Source organism: Centrocercus urophasianus, unplaced genomic scaffold, assembly GCF_019232065.1.
Source record: "Centrocercus urophasianus isolate 14NV4802_14NV808 unplaced genomic scaffold, USGS_Curo_1.0 seq_14, whole genome shotgun sequence".
In the NCBI taxonomy this organism is placed as follows: domain Eukaryota; kingdom Metazoa; phylum Chordata; class Aves; order Galliformes; family Phasianidae; genus Centrocercus; species Centrocercus urophasianus.
In genome coordinates, this window is record NW_024884586.1 from 19,078,302 (window position 1) to 19,094,546 (window position 16,245).

The 16,245-nt window shown below is 39.9% G+C and overlaps 2 protein-coding genes across 16 annotated transcripts in view; one reads left to right on the forward strand and one right to left on the reverse strand.

Annotated features, from left to right (window-relative positions):
• STARD9 (StAR related lipid transfer domain containing 9) overlaps positions 1-9,935 on the forward strand; it is a 99,054-nt gene extending 89,119 nt beyond the window's left edge. The window contains exons 26-35 of the mRNA XM_042814408.1: positions 370-567; positions 1,264-1,447; positions 2,698-2,844; positions 3,480-3,585; positions 4,170-4,312; positions 4,922-4,986; positions 5,074-5,279; positions 5,687-5,766; positions 6,137-6,295; positions 7,252-9,935. Of these exons, the coding sequence (XP_042670342.1) occupies positions 370-567; positions 1,264-1,447; positions 2,698-2,844; positions 3,480-3,585; positions 4,170-4,312; positions 4,922-4,986; positions 5,074-5,279; positions 5,687-5,766; positions 6,137-6,295; positions 7,252-7,353 (1,390 nt within the window). The 3' untranslated portion in view covers positions 7,354-9,935. The remainder of the gene's footprint in view (positions 1-369; positions 568-1,263; positions 1,448-2,697; positions 2,845-3,479; positions 3,586-4,169; positions 4,313-4,921; positions 4,987-5,073; positions 5,280-5,686; positions 5,767-6,136; positions 6,296-7,251) is intronic.
• The window catches only part of CDAN1 (codanin 1), a 57,878-nt gene that overhangs the window by 18,523 nt on the left and 23,110 nt on the right, over positions 1-16,245 (reverse strand). For 12 of the 15 annotated variants that reach the window (XM_042814407.1, XM_042814403.1, XM_042814402.1 and 9 more), the window contains exons 23-31: positions 15,762-15,919; positions 15,515-15,622; positions 15,061-15,124; positions 13,789-13,991; positions 12,973-13,080; positions 10,030-12,412; positions 9,028-9,181; positions 8,388-8,452; positions 7,243-7,380 (exon numbers count right to left, since the gene is read on the reverse strand). In XM_042814407.1, coding sequence (XP_042670341.1) covers positions 12,287-12,412; positions 12,973-13,080; positions 13,789-13,991; positions 15,061-15,124; positions 15,515-15,622; positions 15,762-15,919 — 767 coding nt within the window. In that variant the 3' untranslated portion in view covers positions 7,243-7,380; positions 8,388-8,452; positions 9,028-9,181; positions 10,030-12,286. The remainder of the gene's footprint in view (positions 1-7,242; positions 7,381-8,387; positions 8,453-9,027; positions 9,182-10,029; positions 12,413-12,972; positions 13,081-13,788; positions 13,992-15,060; positions 15,125-15,514; positions 15,623-15,761; positions 15,920-16,245) is intronic. The other 3 variants (XM_042814406.1, XM_042814398.1, XM_042814399.1) reach the window with 3 other exon arrangements.

Genomic DNA, 16,245 nt, shown 5'->3' on the forward strand with positions numbered 1-16,245 from the left:
GGGGGGGGGGGAAGCAACCTGTAATGACGCTAAAGGAATTATGAAAAAAATCTATACCCTAAATTCTAGAGATTGGATTATAGAACTGTTTGGGAAGTTGCTGTAACTGGAATGGTTAGGAGGAGCTGCACTTATCTTCTTCCTCCATTTTCCCTTTCAAAAGCAGTGGCATTTTAGAATTTCTTTTTCTTCAGTGCATGACTGAAAGGGATATTTGTAGGGGGAGTGTATTTTATTAGATTCTTAGAAATTTCATACTACAAAGCTACTTAGTATTTAAGACTTTACATTTTAAAGGTTAAAAAACAACCACAGAAAGTGTAACTTTGCAGGGTGCATTTTGTCACTCTACTTGTGCTTCCCTGACAGACACATGAGGACTATTGAGACCCTGAGGAAGGAGAGAGAAAAAAGGCTGCAAAGATACCAAAGGAGCCGAAGTCTGAGTCCTCAGAAGCATCTGAGTCTGTTGCAGACCCTGGATGCAAGTCACAGGGATCTGGATCTTCCTAGCAGGCGCCGTGAATATCTGCAACAGCTGAGAAGAGATGTGGTGGAAAATACCAGGTAGGAATTCAAACCCTCACTCTTGACCCTCTGATCATTAAGTGTTCACAATGGATGTGCATTCACGGTTCCTGTTGAGATCTGAGACTTGTGGCAGAATTCTTAATTGTCTCAGGATAAATGTGTGCCAGATTATAGGAAACATTCACTAAAATCTTCAACTGAGTTTCAATTCATAACCAGCACCTGCTTTATGTATGTATGCCAAAGATTCAGTTTTGACTAATCTGTCTTCTCGCTCCATCTCTAATTTGTAAGTCATGGCAAGTAGTCTTTCATACCAATGAAGTTCTTCAGAACCCTCTATCATTTTAAATAGTGTTTTCTCATCCCCCACCACATCCCCTAAATGATTTCTGCTTCCTTTGCAGTTGGGCAGGAGGCAGCATTTTCCCAACACACAGTTACTTTCTGGGTGTTATGCCAAAGCCATAACCTTAGATCTTACAAAGCTTAGAAACCAGAGCGATTGCTAGAGTAATCTCACTGATCAACTGCACTGTCAGTGCAAATCGTTTTCCAAGATTAATTCTCCTACAACCTTTAGTGGGCAAAGGGAGACTTACTGGTTTTCTTTAATTGCTGTTCTGGCAAATTGTCCTGTTCCATGTTGACAGAGGACTTTCTCACAATATTCCATGAGGTGACCTTATTTCAGGTAAGTATACATGTTTTCCCCCTTACCTATCCTTACAGAGTTCAAGAACCAAAAAGAAGAAGCATTCAGCACCCTTCAGAGATTGAACTGATGCTCAGAGACTATCAAAGGGCACGAGAGGAAACCAAAACCGAAATTGCACGAGCAAGGGACAAACTTCGGGAGAGAGCTGAGCAAGAGAAAAGACGTATAAGGGAGCAAATATTTGCTCAGTTACAGAAGGTGAGCATTACAGAGGAAATTGTTCCCCATTACTCACATTGATGCATTTTTTAAATAGGCTTTTATAGCTCAGTAGTTCTTCTGTCTGACATCATGCATAGAAAAACAAATAATGAAATGCAAATTTGGTCTTAAAAAAATTCTCAGTAATCATTATTACTGAGATTGATAACTGTTATCTTATTCGTGCTTCTGAACTATATCTTCCTGGAGCTATTTCTTGAGCACATTTTTTGTGCAAGAAAATTCTGTTTTCACTTTGGATCAAGCTTTTGGAGTCATCCTGCTGGGAATATACGCAGTCTTTGGAGAAGTTTTGCTAAAGAGAATAAGTTTATTTCAGTGTTTCAGCATGTACTTAAGCAGGAAGACCTTCATCTATTTCTTTATTTTTCCTCTTGTTATGCTGTCCCATGTGTGCATGTTTTGTTTTAACTTCTGCACTTTGTTACCTATTTTGCACAATGAGTGTGACTTGGCTGGTATCTGAGGACAATACCTTGTTGGAAGGTATGTGTTCTGCCTGGTCTCTGACTACACCTTCATGCGCTAATCTTTGTCACAGCCTGACCGTGCAGTTTTAGTTAGAACTGCAGCCTTCCTCTCATAGGTGGTGAACTGTCATTTCATTGCTCTCTGCCCTGCAAGGCACCTAGAGTTCAGGAATCTCCAATGGGTGACTGGTTCTTACCACATCTGCTTCCATACTTCTCTTGTGAAACTTCAGCTGAATTGAAAACCAAATACTTAAAGTACCCTTTACTTTAAGAATAAATCATCTTGAAGTTCTCAGTATTTTCTTATGTAATTTTTTCTTCATCTTTTGGGCTGGCACTGAGCTGCAGTAAGATCTTCAGTGCTTAACAACTGAATTTGACCAATAATTTAAGCACAAGAATTAGGCAAAAAAGTAACAAATGGGACTGAGAAAAGATCTTTTTTTAAAACTTCTTTTCCCCCTTAAGACGTCTGGGAATTGGTTTGAAAGAAAGCCTGGACTCTTCTGACAATGTCAGAAGCTCCAGTTATCCAGATTTTCCTAGACTGATGCATTGATTTGCTCATATAATCTTACAGTTTCAAATGAACCTGCTTATTAAATATCTTCTGTATGAAGCAGAAAGTAACAGCTTTTACCAATGCTCCTTGAAAGAAAATGGACTTCATGTTACTCCTCTGTCATTTTCCAGTGCTGTTACTGATTTGACTAAGTGCTATACAAGTTTGTGATGCTCTGATCTCTATTACAGGAGGAAGCAAGGCTGAAGACTCTTGCAAGTACGAGCACCTTATGTACAGAATCCAGCCTCAGTCTATCCTCTGGCCCAACATCAGGTTACAACAGCAGCAATACTGCTACATACACTGCAAGTAAACTGAGCAGCTGGGAAGGACAGGTGAGAAATAACTGGCCTGCAAGACCAACATCCCCTAATGCTTTAACAGTAAGAGAGATAACAAGGACAGAAATTCTAGGTGGTTTATATTCTGTCACAGCTATCAAGCAGGACAAGTTTGTGTCCTAACAAACACACAGATGGGCTACACAGGGGAGGAGGGAGCATTAAACATGTCCTGCAACGGACAGTGACAATTTCATTTTTCAGATTTTTTTTTTTTTTTTAACTTGTAAGTAAAAGCCAGTGTGTTATTACTGACAGCAGTGCCACTGTCTGTCACATTTTAGCAATAAGGAACATTTTTTTGTGATGAGCCAGAATCTAGTATTTTCAGTGTGCCTTCCTCATTTAAGAGAGATGCACTCAGGGATTTGTGTGTGTGAACACCACCTTACTTTAAACTGCTTTTTGGAGTGTGCACCTATGCTAGCTTGTCATACTTGTCTGCTGAAATTCCTCAGTTAAGCTATCATTTCATAACCAGCTGAGAGGCAAAGAAATTAACTTGTCATAACATCAAGCTTCCGGTTTCGTAAAGGCAGGCTGGTTGCAGATACTCTTCTTGATAATGTAACAATTTATTTTTCTTGGTTCAAGCCAAAAGTCTCCACTTCTGCTCTTTGCTAAACCAGGTTTCTTCAGGAAGTGCACTGCTTTCAAGAGACACACGTGGTCGTTCAGCTGTTAGAAACAGTCAGCTTTTTATGATAGAGCAGCTACAGAAGGATTCAACACTGGGTAAGTACAGTATATTTTCACCTGCTTATTTCTGTGTTGTATCCCAAAACCTAATGAGGTTTCTTATTTATGCTAATCCCAATCTAATTTGATTCTAAGTATTTTGAAGCTGTCTTACCATTACATGAATTCAGAAAAAAAAATACTGTCATCAGTAGCTAAAGCACAGAAAAGTAATTGGAGATTTAGTTCCTCTTAAGAAAGTTGTTGTTCTGATGTTGTAGCATTGCTGTACAGTCTTTGGAGAGGCTGCAAGGAGGATAATGTCTTGAATGAACCAAAGAAGCATGGGGCTAAGGGTATAGGATTGTACATGCAAGTTGTTATTTGTATTCCCAGAGTCACGTTTCATATTATTCTTTAGGTTATTAGCTTATATGTAGTTAATAATGTTTATACTTGAGTAATGCAAAACCTAACTGCAATGTAATTACCAATATGTGGGCTGTCCAGACCAAGAATGATAACAGTCTTTCTTTAGGAGGGTTGAAGTTCCTCTGAATGCTCAATGCTACATCTTCTGCACCACTTCAGTGATCATTTTCCTTTTTATTACTTTCCTATGACAATTTTGTCTCCTGCAGAAGACAGCAGAATTGAGCCACCACTTCCTTCAGACAGCATCAGTTGTAGGTTCACTCATGGGTTAACTATTTCAGTAAGCTCCTCATCAACACAAGGATACCAAGATTTATCCAAACATATCTTGGCTAATGCTACCACCGAGGTGAGTAAATAAGCACAGTTTTTGCTTATTCCTTCTACTGGATGTTGTAATGAAAGTGTGTGAGACAAATCTTATTCTATGCACTCCTAGTAGGTAATTAGTGCTGGGTATAGCAGGATATGCTGAGCAGTTTTAAATAGTGGGAGGAAACAGGCTGTAACAGTGGAGCACAGGAATGACTGCTGCATGTGAGCTGAAATATTCAAGTGAAGCTGGTGATAATGCTGAATGCTTCTAGCTCCTAAGAGTTTGTACAGTGCAAGTCTTAAATACCTGTATGCCTGTGTAGCCAGAAGCAAAGCATGCAAACTTCACATTTCAGATCAGATGGAATCACTTGACTTGGAGATGCACGCTTCCTCCAGTGCAGTTTTCTCACAGAGGTCTACACTATTGTTCAGGCTGGACTTATCAGTCTGACTGTTAAAACTCCCAGAGTAATACTAGAACAAGAAAACTAAATATTTGTTGTAAAGCCCACTGAATAGCTTGAGTAGAAGATACTGCAGCAGCACTGAACATAATTTCAGATAATTTCAGCAGAAGCTGAACATAATTTAAAATGTAGATAACTTCCACTTATATGTACATTTGTCATTATTTTCTAAGGTAATGGCAGCATGCTCTCATAACCTGAGGAATCTCTACACCTGTCAAGCAGCTGCTGGCTGGAAGTAAGTTTATGGCAGGTGTTTATCATGGGAGATCTTTAATGCAGTTGATCATCTGTTGTGCCAATACCTTTCATTTGTCTTTGACAGATACCAATGTACAGAAAAGGAGGTGCTGGTTTACTACAAAGTCTTCCCTTCAGCAACAAAGCACGGATTTTTGGGAGCAGGAGTGATAGAAAGACCTCTTGCATATGTGTGGGGACTAGTGAGAGATCTGGGCAAAAGGCACCTGTATGACAGATCCATCAGCACAGCTCGAATACACAAGAAGATAACAAGTCACATTCAGCTGGGTGAGTACCGACTGCACTGACTGACCAGAAGTATCATTGTGGACTCTTCAGCTCAGATCAGCCAGAAAGAAATATACAGTCATCTTGTTTCTTCAGACTTGAAGAGCCAGTTTCATTACTTAGTGTAGGAGCTTCCATTTTGCTAGACTTTTTCAAAGTACAGCTATTACAAATCATATGCTGCAGAAGTATAAGATACAGGTGCTTTGAAACAGCATCATTTTAATTACAGTATCTTAATATTAGCATCTTCATGTTAGCTTGAACTTTGCTCTTAACTGCAGCAAGTTCAAATAAAGTTTGTTTGTGCAGTTTGAAGGATGGGGGTAAGTGTGACAAGTTACAGTTGTCAAAGCCTAATTAATTTTCCCTTTGTTTGTTGTTGGTTTTGGATACTTTTTCTGCAGTGTATTTAGTGACTGATACCTCCCTGTGTTACCTACAGCAGCCACGGGATTTCTGCTGCATTACTGTAGAAGCCAAAGAGGTAAGTTTTGTGTGGTGTGTTTTCTCTAAGACAGAGGAAACTAACTAACTTGTCTGAACTCACTGTTCAAGGGCAGAAGGGAGGGAAGGTTATGCTCATAGTTCCAGAGAAAGCTGTAATAGGACGAAAAGCTATGCTCATTTGACAGAAATGAATTATGTATTAAATCTACTGGCATTTGACAGTTGTTACTGCCTAATAGTGCTTTGTTCACAACTGTTACAGCATATTCTTGTTACAAACAAGCAGGATTCTGACAAAAAAAAGAAACAGGAGCTGATTTAGTGAGAAATATGCTTCATGGTAAGCAAAACAATACTGCATGCATCAAAAAATTAAAATTCTCTTCTTTACACTTTCTTTCATGCAGAAGAACTTGTCTGTCTTGGCTATTCAGTCTGTGTATGATGCATCCATGCCTCACCCTTGTAAAGATGTGGTGAGAGGGGAAATTTTGCCCAGTGCATGGATCCTGGAACCTGATGTGGTGAATGGAAGAGATATCACCAGAGTTATTTACATGGCTCAGGTAAGACCCTTCATTACTGTACATCACATTCAATAACAGTCTAATTAGGATTCTGCTTTTATGTACATGATCCACAGGTTTTTTTACACTATGTGAATCTGCTGCCTTGGACACCAAGTCTCTTCTGTAACTGTTAATTCACAACTTTTGTACATTCTGCTTTTGCATAGTGAACCAGTACATGATAGTTCAGTGTTAGGGACTGGAGAATCTCACTTGCATTTCTGTCTTGTTGGAGACATAGAAGTCCACCTCTGCTAAAACTATTTTTGACACGTATGGAAATGCACGTTGTTAACTTTCTTCAACAGAAGTCATTAAGTCTTTGCATTTAAATAAACACAATAGAGAAGATGAGGATTCTAGTTAAGAATGAGAAAATCTCGCCCTCCACCGACTACAGAGTCATCTGAAAAAGCAGGCTCCTTTAGGTCAGTGACGCCAACCACCTAAATACATCCAGAAAAGAATATCATGCTGCATAATTTATTTTAGAAGGCAGCTAGTGACAATTAGAATTAGTCCTTTAAACTTTGCTAAAAACACGTTTTATATAGGTAATTAAAAAAAAAGCAACCTCAAATGGTAATTATTAGCATATCCCTTTACAACGTATTTTAAAGTTTTCTACACATTTTATGCATATATTAGTGGAATGCAATATGTATTTTCAGTAACACTACAAACCTGTGTTTCGAACTAGCAATATTTAAGCTCAAACCCAGAACCAGCGTGGTTTGTACTTGCTGAAACTACTATCAAATATGCAAAGCCTTCAAAGTCTACAGAGTATTGGGAAGAAAAAGATCCAGTCCACCGCAGAAATCACAGAAATTATGTGGCTGTAAACTACTTTCGTGCTTACTATTTTATGTGCAGCAACAGAGCTAGTTTAGCCTGGAGAAAGTGTTCAAAAATGGGTCATGCAACACTTGCCTTTCTTCTACCTTGTACAGGTGGATCTGGGTGCCCCAGCGATCCCAGCACGGCTCCTGAGCTCCATCGCTAAGCGGCAGCCTTTGGTCATTGCTCGACTAGCACACTTCCTTGCCAGTTAGCATTGATCAAGAAACTGGAATATTCATCTGAAAGGTAGCAAGGAGACACAAGCATCCATAAGGGTAATGTAAAATGTCTGCTCTTACATCAGGAACAATCAAGCCTCAATTGAGGAGTCTAATTGCTAATTCTGGACTACTAAAACGTATAGCTTGGAAAAAAATAACAAACATCATTTTAGCTAATGCTGCTTAGAAGAAACCCAGCAAGTTTTATGAGTAGCCTATCTTCTGTGAAAATTCTCCATGAGCAGAAGGGAGTGCTGTCTCTATCAATAGCAGAGGAAGAGAATTCTCTTTACAATAACCAGAATTGTATCATTTTGTTTCAATTTCCAAGGAACTATAAAAAGTTGACCTTTTCCATTCAGTAAAGTTTGAGCAGTGGCGAGAAAAAAGGCAATGGAAGCAATGAAATGTACTAAAACCTGGAAATAGTATTCACATGGCTTGAGACCTTTTACAAACTTTTGAGCAGAAATGCAAAGCCACATCCTTGTGTTGAGATAAATATCAGATACAGATCCCTCTAGCAGCAGCTAGAGTCAGCTTGCCATGGTAAATTATTTACTTCCCCTTGGAGAGAAGCTAAGGCAACATGACATCCATAAGTCATCTCAGACTTTTCTCATAGTTGGCTGACTGCTTACAGCCAGTACAGTACAAGGGATTTTCGATTACCACTACACTATGCAGCAACAGTGGAAACCACCACACCTCAGGACACAGTTTTACTGCACTACAAAATTAGGTGCTTTGAAATAGAGAAACCAAACTGACAGTTCTAAACAATAACTCATTAATAGAAAGTAGTACAGAGTAGTCAGCATGTTCCTAAAATTTGAATCCCGCTCTTAAGAGTAGCTCCAGCACTTTTCCACGATGGCTTTTTTCCATCAGCCTGTCTCTACTTTTACCTAGAAGCATTAAGAGCAGAAAATCCAGCCTGGTCCTGTTCTCATCATCATTTCTTTGTTCACAACACAAACAGCTGCCTCAACAGCAGTAAGCACAGTGTCTCCCCTCTCAGTTACCTGGCAGCTCTTGAGCTCTGTCCAATACTCATGTTGTCAGGCTTCAAGTGTTTGGTCACAGGTTCCTAAAATTAAACAAAACCACAGCCAACTCAAGTATCTAAGTAACTTCATGTAGGTCTTCAGCACAGTAGTACAGAAATCACCTAAACTAGCTTCTCTAAGCAATAAAGGCTGCTATAATAGTTTCCTTAGCTCACAGAAGCCCACGTTGTTCACGTGGCTGTTGCATTTTATATTTGTCAGATGAGAAACATTTATTCAAGCACCCACCTTACCAGAGCCATCTCTACTACTGGAACACACATAGGTACTTTGGGTCAGAGATATTTTCCCAGCATACCACAAGCTCACTGCACCTCCCACCATAGCTTCAAGAGCCAAAATCTATTTTTAACTCTATCTTTGCACAGATGTAATTTTGGCTCTCAGCTTCTATGTTACTTCCTATCATTAATATATTAAGAAGTTTTAAATGAAGTGACAGTGGCTATTTTAAATTGATATTTAAGAAATAGTAGTTTTGAGGCATATCAGCCCAAGGCTCCTCCCTGCCCAGCTGCAGCAGGAAGAGTAATAAAACACATCATTTCTTATAAATTTGTTTTGTGTTTACTCAAGGTGGCCATTCTTACATTACCTTCAGTGTATTACCATTCTCCTGGGGTGAGGCTCAGCCTTTCTTAGCAGCCTGCCAAGCTGCATCAGGGGATGCTTCACCTGCAGCACTGCACATCTTCCACAGCCTCAGCAACTGCACCAAAAGGCAGATGTCCAGATTTGCACCGTCGTACCTTTTTGGGGGAGGCAAAACAAAGAAGCTTGAACAAGGTAATACATTAAAGCCCTAGAAAAAGTGAGCAGGAACTGCAGCAAGGTGTATTTATTGGCTACCACCAATGCTGCTTCAAGAAGGGATTGCAGGAGGAGATGAGTGGCTTTCAGCCAGTCCACAAAAGATTTGCTCAGTGCTTTGCTTTTTTTCCCTTTTATTTTGGAGACGGCACTAGAGTTAAAGCAGTTTTTGTAGGAAAAACATCTAGGGGGACTCCTGGGTCAATGAAACCAGTGCCTATGAAGGATGATGTCTTATTGTACAGTGCATCAGATGTTTATTTTTATATATACATAAGATTGGTTTTTCTATGTTTACAAATTAAGTTATTTATATATGCTTGTTTTGAAGCATTTTTATATGCTATCAAAGCTAATTTTTATTTTTATCGGTATTAATGTAACTTTTTTTTTTTAATACAATTGTCAATTGATACTAAAAAGCCTATTTATATGGATGTTTTCTTTTGCAAATATAACATTTTTTAGTACCTCTTAATGCATGGCAATGGTTTGTTGGGAAGGAAGAAATAAAACCTAGCAGACATCATCTACTTTGTTAAACTACAATGGGAAAAACCCAGCTTCCTGTCAATTACTGCTGAGCAGTAGATGATCAGACCAAGCATCTGTACCACCTGCTGTTACATCTCTGCTCTTAATCAAGATTGCTATTTTCATATCCACAATAAAATGTATTTTCTACACAAGAAAAAGAAATGCCCTGTGGTATTTGCTCCAGTTAAGATAGCTGTCTGGAACTGTACTTACACAGGAGGAGGTGTTGTTCTACTCAGTGAACACTTACCTGGACGAAGCCAAAAAGGTTAGCTTGTGATAGAAGGCATACGGCTCCTAGGTCTCCTACTTGCCCAGAGTGCTGTATCCTTCTTGCAAAGTTTGGCTGCAGAGTCAGGTGCCTGGCTTCCCCAAAGTCACCAAGCATAAGTAACATGAGACACCCATTAACTATGTAGATTAATGACATGACAATGTAAGAAAACAGAAGCAGAGGTGTTTCTTACCTGCTGGACAACATTGAAGAACAGACTGACTTCTGCCCAATGGAGCACAATTACATTCTCTGGCAGTAGTAAACTGATCTTCAGGTTTAGATCACCTTTTAAATAAATACCTCCATGCATGTTGTATTACAGAAGGATAACTGAGTTAGGTTGAGTTCACAAAAACACCTGTGGCCGCAGTATCTACGCAAACAGTTTTAGATACCCAAATAAATTCAGTTCCAGAGACTGAGCACCTTTTTATCCAGCTTCTCCCTCTATCTCCCACGGTCAAGTAACAGATGCAGTAGTGCAGCACAAGCAAAACAGCAGCATGCAGGACAGATATCACCATATGTTTTCTGCACCATGCTTTGTGGCAAGGCACCTTTTTGTACTTTGTCCCAGTACAAAGAGGCTGTATTTCACCAGCTTGGACACAAAACAGGACATTTAATCGTATTTATTATAACAAACAACAACTTCAACTGAGCTCTGCAGCAAAACGTCACACAATGCTCAGCCTCAGGAAGTAGGTATGAAACAAGAGACAGTACTCGCTATTTCAATTTGCATTACCCTGCTTTCACCAGACACACAGCACACCTACTTTCAGGGAACCCCTGACTCAGTCATGTCTTACAATCCCTAGAAAGACAAAAGAAAAAGAAAAAAAAGAAAAAAAAAGAAAAAAGCACACAGATGGTGTATGCCCAATCAACCTCAATGGAGTTTAGATGCTGGCATTCCCCTCTGTATCACACATTTCAACTGATGCCACAGTTCTACCTAGTTAGTCCTGGTTGTGTTTTTCCCCTCCACCTCAACTGAGAAAGCTACTTTTTTCCACCTTATACGAGGAAGAGGTAAGTAAGTTAATCAGCAAGATACTCAGCTTCAAGTCCAAACATTGGTCTTAATACAATATTTGCTTTCTGACAAACCTGTACTAATGGCAGACTGCCAGACAAAAGGAAAAAAAGATCCTCTGAAAAGAAAAATTGTCCCGAATCATCTAACGAGCAGGTAATTTTCTGCTAACCCCCAGCAGTCCCGAGCATAAACTCCTGCTGAAGAAGATCTCTGCTGGGTGAAAGGGAACTTGCACCCTGGCTTTATGATCTATCCACAAACGCAGGAAGTGCCCACTGCCCTCCATAAAAAAAGGTTCCTTTCATACCATCTCTCCAGAAGGTGGCACTGCTTTTTTCACTGCTAAATTTCTTGTCTGTTCTTCTAGTCTGTAGTTTACTCGCTGGAGTATTTCCTGTCTGATAAAATTCAAACTCAAGGCAAGAAGGATTATAAAAAACAAGAAATAGCAGCTACATAACATTTATGTTCACATACTATAAAAAGAGTCATAAAAATACTGCCATCTGCCTTCAGTGAAAAATATAATCAAGTATTTTCTCCCTTATTTCAATTAAAAATTCCAAGAAATAACAAGTTCTGTTTCCATCAAGAGGTGGAAGAAAACTTAACTTAATCATCTACATCCTTTAAGAATAATGTTACACATTTTCTGGTGTATATATATTTAATATGTTTTAACTTCTAAAATGAGTCTTAAAAACATTAAAATCAAATATTCGAAATTGAGCTCACAGTGAAAAATAAATACGGGCTCATCTTGCAGAACAGGTTACCTTTTCCCTCCCCTGGCAAGAAACCACATTAAGTTCAGAGATGAGCCAGTCACCAGGAAGCAATCCCCCTGCTTCACAGAGGGACTTGTCCATTCAACTTGATTCCTGGTTTGACCACAGTCTGTTACTGTACAAACACAAAAGTGTTCATGAGTCTGAAAAAACAGCTGCTCTGAGCAATGATCAAGGTGCTTAAAGAACTTCTGACTTGGTGATCTATTTGCTGATATGAATCCTTCAGCAGTCACCAGTGCAACACATCCACAAACAGAAAGACCAGTGCTGGTTTCGCACATAGAGACCTCCTACATGCAATATTTTCCCAGCAAGGACCTCACAGTGCATTCAGAAACACTAAAAATTCCATCTGCATCTTCATTAGTAATTTCTATCCTCAGAGAGTCCATCTCCACTAACTTTGTGCTGTCACAGTACCTAGAGATTGTCTGGTCAGGTCACAGCGGTTACTCCTGGGCTCTTCCATAAGATGTTCTGATAGAAATAAACTGGAAATGCTGCCCAGAGCTTTTAAGAAATCCTGCAACAGACAAATACAAACCTGAGAACCTTTATCAACAAGTATCAATCTCCAACATGCAAGCATCACCGCATGTGAAATAAGAGCAACTTTGCAGTACAGGTCTCAGGCCCTTCCCTGTATTTTGTGCCCCCTCTCTAGAATATTCTGGCTTCTCTCCCATTCTGGTTGTGGGAGGCAAAGAGTCCTGAAGGTGAGTGCTCAGCTAGGCCCCTTCCCAATAGGTCACTCTCAGCCAGGGCACTGCAAAAGCATACAGGATGAAGTAAAACATGGAAACTGAGCTGGTCTCCAACTTGGGTTACAGTTTTCTCGGCGATTGATTCCACTGCATGGGATATTCTGGATTCAGTCAGGTACAGATTTCAACCAAAGTTACAACATTAGTTACAGTAACAAGTTATTGTTAAACAATCCCTTTGCTGTATTAAGCAGGAAATGCAGACAGGACACTGTTAACGACTGCATCTACAGGAAACTGAACTACAAGGATTTACTATTCTGTAGCTTTACTTTTTGCTTCACTTGTTACTCACACACACACACACCTAATTACTTACTGAGGGCCAAGGGAACTCTTCAAGGCTACGCAAGCAACTCTCTATTTCACTGGTCCGCATTAGATCATATTCTACAAGACCATGAAGGATGAAATGGAACAAATCCCACTGCAGAGAAGAAAAAAAAGAGATATCAACATCTCAAAAATAAGTGCAATTTGTGTTTGTTCCCTTATCTCAATATAGTTCATGAGTTGCCTTCCTGGATCAGAACATGGATAAAATGAACAAAAGGATAAAACAAAGAGCAACATCCAAAACAAATAAGCAAAATTACTTTCGTTCATACACAGTATTCTACCATAACATTTTCAAAACTAAACATCTCTAGTTCTCTGTTCCAAAACATACTGAGTATTTAATTCCTGTGTGTTCCAAGCAGCTTGAAAAACATTCATATCCTTCCCAATTAAGCTGGTTTCAGCCTGCAACTAGGCAAGGCAATTTTCAGCTTTGGCTAGTTGAGGATCTTGTAAGGCAACACCACACGTATACAAAAAATGAAAGCTAAAAGAAGACACAGAGGTGACCAATTGCACACTCACAGTGTTCAGTCCTAATAATCGCTTAGCTCCGAGTGGCCATTTCATCACTTGCTCCCAAATTAAGCTGTGCCTTCCCAACAGCCCCCAAGGCAAATACTGGAGACTGACCACAGTGCAGCCCTCTTTTTCTCTATCCCTGTGAATGAAGCCTGATGCTACCAGCCTTGCTCCCACAAGCAATCAGTTCACTCTGCAAGTGAGATAACTTCCATGCGTATGTGTCAGACTAGAGCAGGTAACTGGCAACTCCTCAGAGACGAATAAACCCTACCTCTTGCTGCTTCACTTCTGCAAGATAGCCAATGTTCTTCCTGCTGAACATCAGCTGCACAGGAACAGGTGTCCCAAAGTCCTCCTTCCAGACAGAAAGCAGCAGTTTCAGAAGGTCATACGTGGGATTATTCTTCACTCGGAGCCTCTCAGAGCTCTCCTCTGGGGGCTTGATCCCAAGACTAAGAGGAACACGACCTGAAACTGCAAGAAACAAAAGGAAGATGAACTTCTGCACCTGTGTGTTTTCTCTACAGCCATCAGCTCAGTCCAACAGCAGATTTTGCGTAGCTGATAACTAAGCAATCACTAAAGCAGAAACACCTCTTGAGCGTAAACCACTGAACATAAGGGGAGTAGAGTCTGAAACATGCAGAAGTGTGCTCTGAAACTACACTAAGAGACATTATATGGGAATATATTTATATTTCTCTGAGATAAAGAAGTTAGTTGGCATACAGTCCCAAACTTTGAAAGGTGATTATTTCAGTTTCTGTTCAGTCAGCCTAACATTTAATAAAATAGGAACTAGGTGCTATTCCAAAGAAAAGAGTAACAAAGGAAAACACCATTTAAATCTAGGAAAGATTGAACAGTTGTACATAGCTTTGACTACAGGCAGAGTTTACACAAGTGGAAGTAAAGTCCTACAGTATTTAACTGCAGCTAAACATACACAGAGGGAACAGTATCAAGTCTTCCTAGGTACAGTCTAATGGAAATGGTCAGATTTGCATTGTTATCCCCTCAAATGACATTTTGATATATTCAGACATGGACCAAGAAGTGAACTGTGTAAAAACTCCTAAAAAAGTTTCTAAAAATGGTGTGCTCAAGAAGAAAACATCTGCATACAGACAGCAAGATCACACTAAGAAAAGTGATAGCTTAACTGATTAGAGCAAAAGGGGGAAAAGTAATTTAAAAAAAGCCATGAAAATATAATTGAAGGAAATAAGATTTTCACTTCTAGGTGGGAAAAAAACCACAACAACATTTTTAGGAGAAGAAAAACACAGCACATTTAAATAAAGATCTCAATAAAGGAAAACCAATGAAGATGTGAATAAGAGCACCAGATATGAAGGACAGTTAGTAACCTCCACAGAAGGTGTAAGGAAATAAAAACCATCCAGATTTGACAAAAAAAAAAAAAAAAAGCCAACAGACTCAATGGCACCAAGAGAACCAAAGATCAGCAGCTCTAAATAACAAAATCTCTGAAGCCAAGAATTCAAGAGAAGACTTAAACAGCTCTTCATGACTGACTTACCCAGCAAAGAAGCCAACTCAACCGTGCACTTTGCCAGCTGCTGTTCTGATGTGGGACACATGAACTGAAAAACAGAGAAAGAGTTGCATCTTTGTCCCCACACTGCAAACTGGACATAACAGGACTTCACAAGGGATAAAAATATCAGGGGATAAAAGCATCAGAGAATAGGAGGCGGTTTACAGCAGGAAGCACAGAGCTGCAATCAGGAGACCAACAAAGACTGAAAGACAAGATCCCGAAGGACAAAGAAGTCCACAAAGGCAAGTTGTAACTAACGAACACTTCTGGAGACTAACAAATGCAATGCAGCTGTTTCAACTTTGCAAACTTGAATTGAGTTTGATGTTCTCTGCCTCAACTCAACTGTGAGACAAGGCAAACAGGCACGAAGGTGGCTCAAAGTAGTCTAATGTTTTCACTGTTACCACTTTTGCTGCTTTTTAACTTTTACCTTTCTGCACCGAAGCGTCTGACTCAGTCGACCCAGCAAGCACTCCAGCCAGCCAACATCAATCACTTCCCCTTCATCCCGTGGGCCCACAGCAATGCAGAGCACATCCTTGATGAAAAAGACAACAGTGATTGAGCTGCTAATATTCTGCACTTTCCATGAAGAGATCATTGGCCCTATGTAGAGGAGTGCTTTTCAAACAGGTGAAAAGTAGAAAGGGAGTAAGGGAAAGACAGGAAGCATGTACCTTAATCTCATTGATTATTTGAGAGGGAAATGGCGCACGGTGCAGACAGCCCGGGGAGCAGTCCCTTCTCAACTCCACAGGATCCTCATTGGGCAAGGGAAGTCCTGGGACTTTCAGCATTCTGTTGAATGTTGCCTTCACTTCTCTTTTAATCAGTGCTACAAAGGAGGAAAAAAAAAATAAAAATAAAAATAAAAATAACCCATCTACTTCCACTTTTCTTTCCAGGGAGGCAGACAACCTGTTTCCAAATGCTACCCATATCTGCCTCTCATTCTGAGAGCTGCTGTGAGTGAGGAAAGGACTTCACACTTTCATACCCGCCTGACTCTGAGCTCCCACTATATTAATGGCCAGAGGCACAAGTAAGGAGCTGCCCATTACTACCAGATACCACTGGGAACCCATTTCATTTTCCATCAAAAGTGCTTCAGTAGCTGTAATGAACAAAGTAGCTGAGCCAGGAGGCTCATTCATTACCAAA